We start from the raw sequence: 2,309 nt of genomic DNA on the forward strand, positions 1-2,309 counted from the left end.
TATAATCCCAGCACTTTGGGAGGCCGAGGCGGGTGGATCACGAGGTCAAGAGATCGAGACCATCTTGGTCAACATGGTGAAACCCCGTCTCTACTAAAACTACAAAACATTAGCTGGGCATGGTGGTGCGTGCCTGTAATCCCAGCTACTCAGGAGGCTGAGGCAGGAGAATTGCCTGAACCCAGGATGCGGTGGTTCCGGTGAGCCGAGATCATGCCATTGCACTCTAGCCTGGGTAACAAGAGCGAAACTCCATCTCCAAAAAAAAAAAAAAAAGAAAAAGAAAAAGATTCCTAGTATGAGGACAAGTAAAAATAGAAATAGCTATTTACAAAGAAACAAAGTAGAGATTCAGGAGTACAGGGAGATCCTAGGAAGACCATGAGTGATATTCTAGGAAATACTGAAATAAGGCAGATTTCAGTATAAAGGGGAATATGTGTAATAAATAAAATTGCATTTGAGTTAATGCATATATTAAATCAGAATCTCTGAAATGGATTGATTGTAGAGAAACTACTAGGGAGAAGGAGAGAATCCCTTTAAGTTTTTGGGTTTTTTTTGTTTTTTGTTTTTTTTGCGTTTTAGGGCCTTTAAGTTTTAAATACATAAAACATACACATCTTAATGCTCATTTAAAAAAGGATATGTTTACTAATCAGTGTAATCAGTTAAATATAGAGGTATCTTTCCAATTCTTTGGATTTGTTTTGACATTTGCCATCAACAAAGTAAACCTTTCATGGTTGATTAAAATAGAGAAGGCAGCCGGGCGCGGTGGCTCAAGCCTGTAATCCCAGCACTTTGGGAGGCCGAGGCGGGTGGATCACGAGGTCAAAAAAAAAAAAAAAAAGAATAGAGAAGGCTTAATATAAGTTAGGTGACTCAGAAAACAACTTAAAAACCAAGAGAACACTTTGACCAATGTAATCACTTGAATGAAGAATTTTCTAATTGAGATATCATTTACATGCCACTCATTTAAAATGTACATTTCAGCAGTTTTTAATATATTCACAGGGTTGTGCAACCATCTCCACAATTTAATTTTTACAACATTTTGATCCGCCCCCCCCCCCCCCCCGCAAAAGAAACCCTGTACTCCTTAGCAATTAGTCCCTATTTCTAGCAACTAATCTACTTTGTGTGTGTGTGTGGATGGCCTATTCTGACCATTTCATATAAATGGAATCATACAGTATGTAGGTTCTTTCACCTAATGTGTTTCAAAAGCTTCATACATGTAGAATCTTCTTTTTTGTGTTTTTTGTTGTTTGTTTCAGAGTCTTGCTTTGTTGCCCAGGGGGGAGTGCAGTGGCACAATCTTGGCTCACTACAACCTCTGCCTCCTGGGTTTCAGCAATTCTCCTCCCTCCTGAGTAGCTGGGACTACAGGCGCACACCACCATGCCTGGCTAATTTTTGTATTTTTAGTAGAGACGGGGTTTCACCATGCTGGCCAGGCTGATCTCGAACTCCTGACCTTGCCATCCACGCACCTTGCCCTCCCAAAGTGCTGGGATTACAGGCGTGAGCCACCATGCCTGGCAATAGAATATTCTTTTTAAACCAAACTGGATGTCTGTCTTTTCACAAACACCTTGAAATACAAATTCCTTTGCAGTTTGACACTCAAAGATGATTAGTTTCATGTGATCTTTATGTTTCTACTTTTTGACAGATTAGCTTTGAAGTTTAAATCCAATGGAGAAGACTCAAGAAACAGTCCAAAGAATTCTTCTAGAACCCTATAAATACTTACTTCAGTTACCAGGTAATACTTCAGTTGTAGTCAATATAGGGTCATTTTCATACAATAGTCATTCAAATGTTAGCACATGGAAAAGGTTACACTTGCTAGATGTTGAGATTTTCTACTTAAGGTGATACATATGAGAAAAATGATCTGTAGAACTTTATAATTTTTCATTATTAAAAGGTAATTTTTGCCAGGTGCAGTGATGTACACCTGTTGTCACATCTACTCAGGAGACTGAGGCAGGAGGATGGCTTGAGCCCAGCAGTTTAAGGCTGTAGTGCACGATGATCACACCTGTGAATAGCCACTGCACTCCAGCTCGGGCAACATAGTGAGACCCCGTCTCTTAAAAAGAAAAGTAATTTTTGAAGGCACCCTTTAGAAAATATCCAATTATTTAACATACCTTAAAAAATAAAAATACTTGGGCCGGGCGCGGTGGCTCAAGCCTGTAATCCCAGCACTTTGGGAGGCCGAGGCGGGTGAATCACGAGGTCAAGAGATCGAGACCATCCTGGTCAACATGGTGAAACCCCGTCTCTACTAAAAA

At 40.1% G+C, this 2,309-nt stretch overlaps 1 protein-coding gene across 3 annotated transcripts in view; it reads left to right on the forward strand.

Moving 5' to 3' along the window:
• GGPS1 (geranylgeranyl diphosphate synthase 1) overlaps positions 1-2,309 on the forward strand; it is a 13,400-nt gene that overhangs the window by 5,367 nt on the left and 5,724 nt on the right. For 2 of the 3 annotated variants that reach the window (XM_017526580.2, XM_037737797.1), the window contains exon 2: positions 1,682-1,774. In XM_017526580.2, coding sequence (XP_017382069.1) covers positions 1,705-1,774 — 70 coding nt within the window. In that variant the 5' untranslated portion in view covers positions 1,682-1,704. Of the gene's footprint in view, positions 1-1,681; positions 1,775-2,079; positions 2,118-2,309 lie in introns of those variants that run through there. The other variant, XM_017526581.2, reaches the window with a different exon arrangement.

This window comes from Cebus imitator, unplaced genomic scaffold (genome assembly GCF_001604975.1).
Source record: "Cebus imitator isolate Cc_AM_T3 unplaced genomic scaffold, Cebus_imitator-1.0 Scaffold42, whole genome shotgun sequence".
In the NCBI taxonomy this organism is placed as follows: domain Eukaryota; kingdom Metazoa; phylum Chordata; class Mammalia; order Primates; family Cebidae; genus Cebus; species Cebus imitator.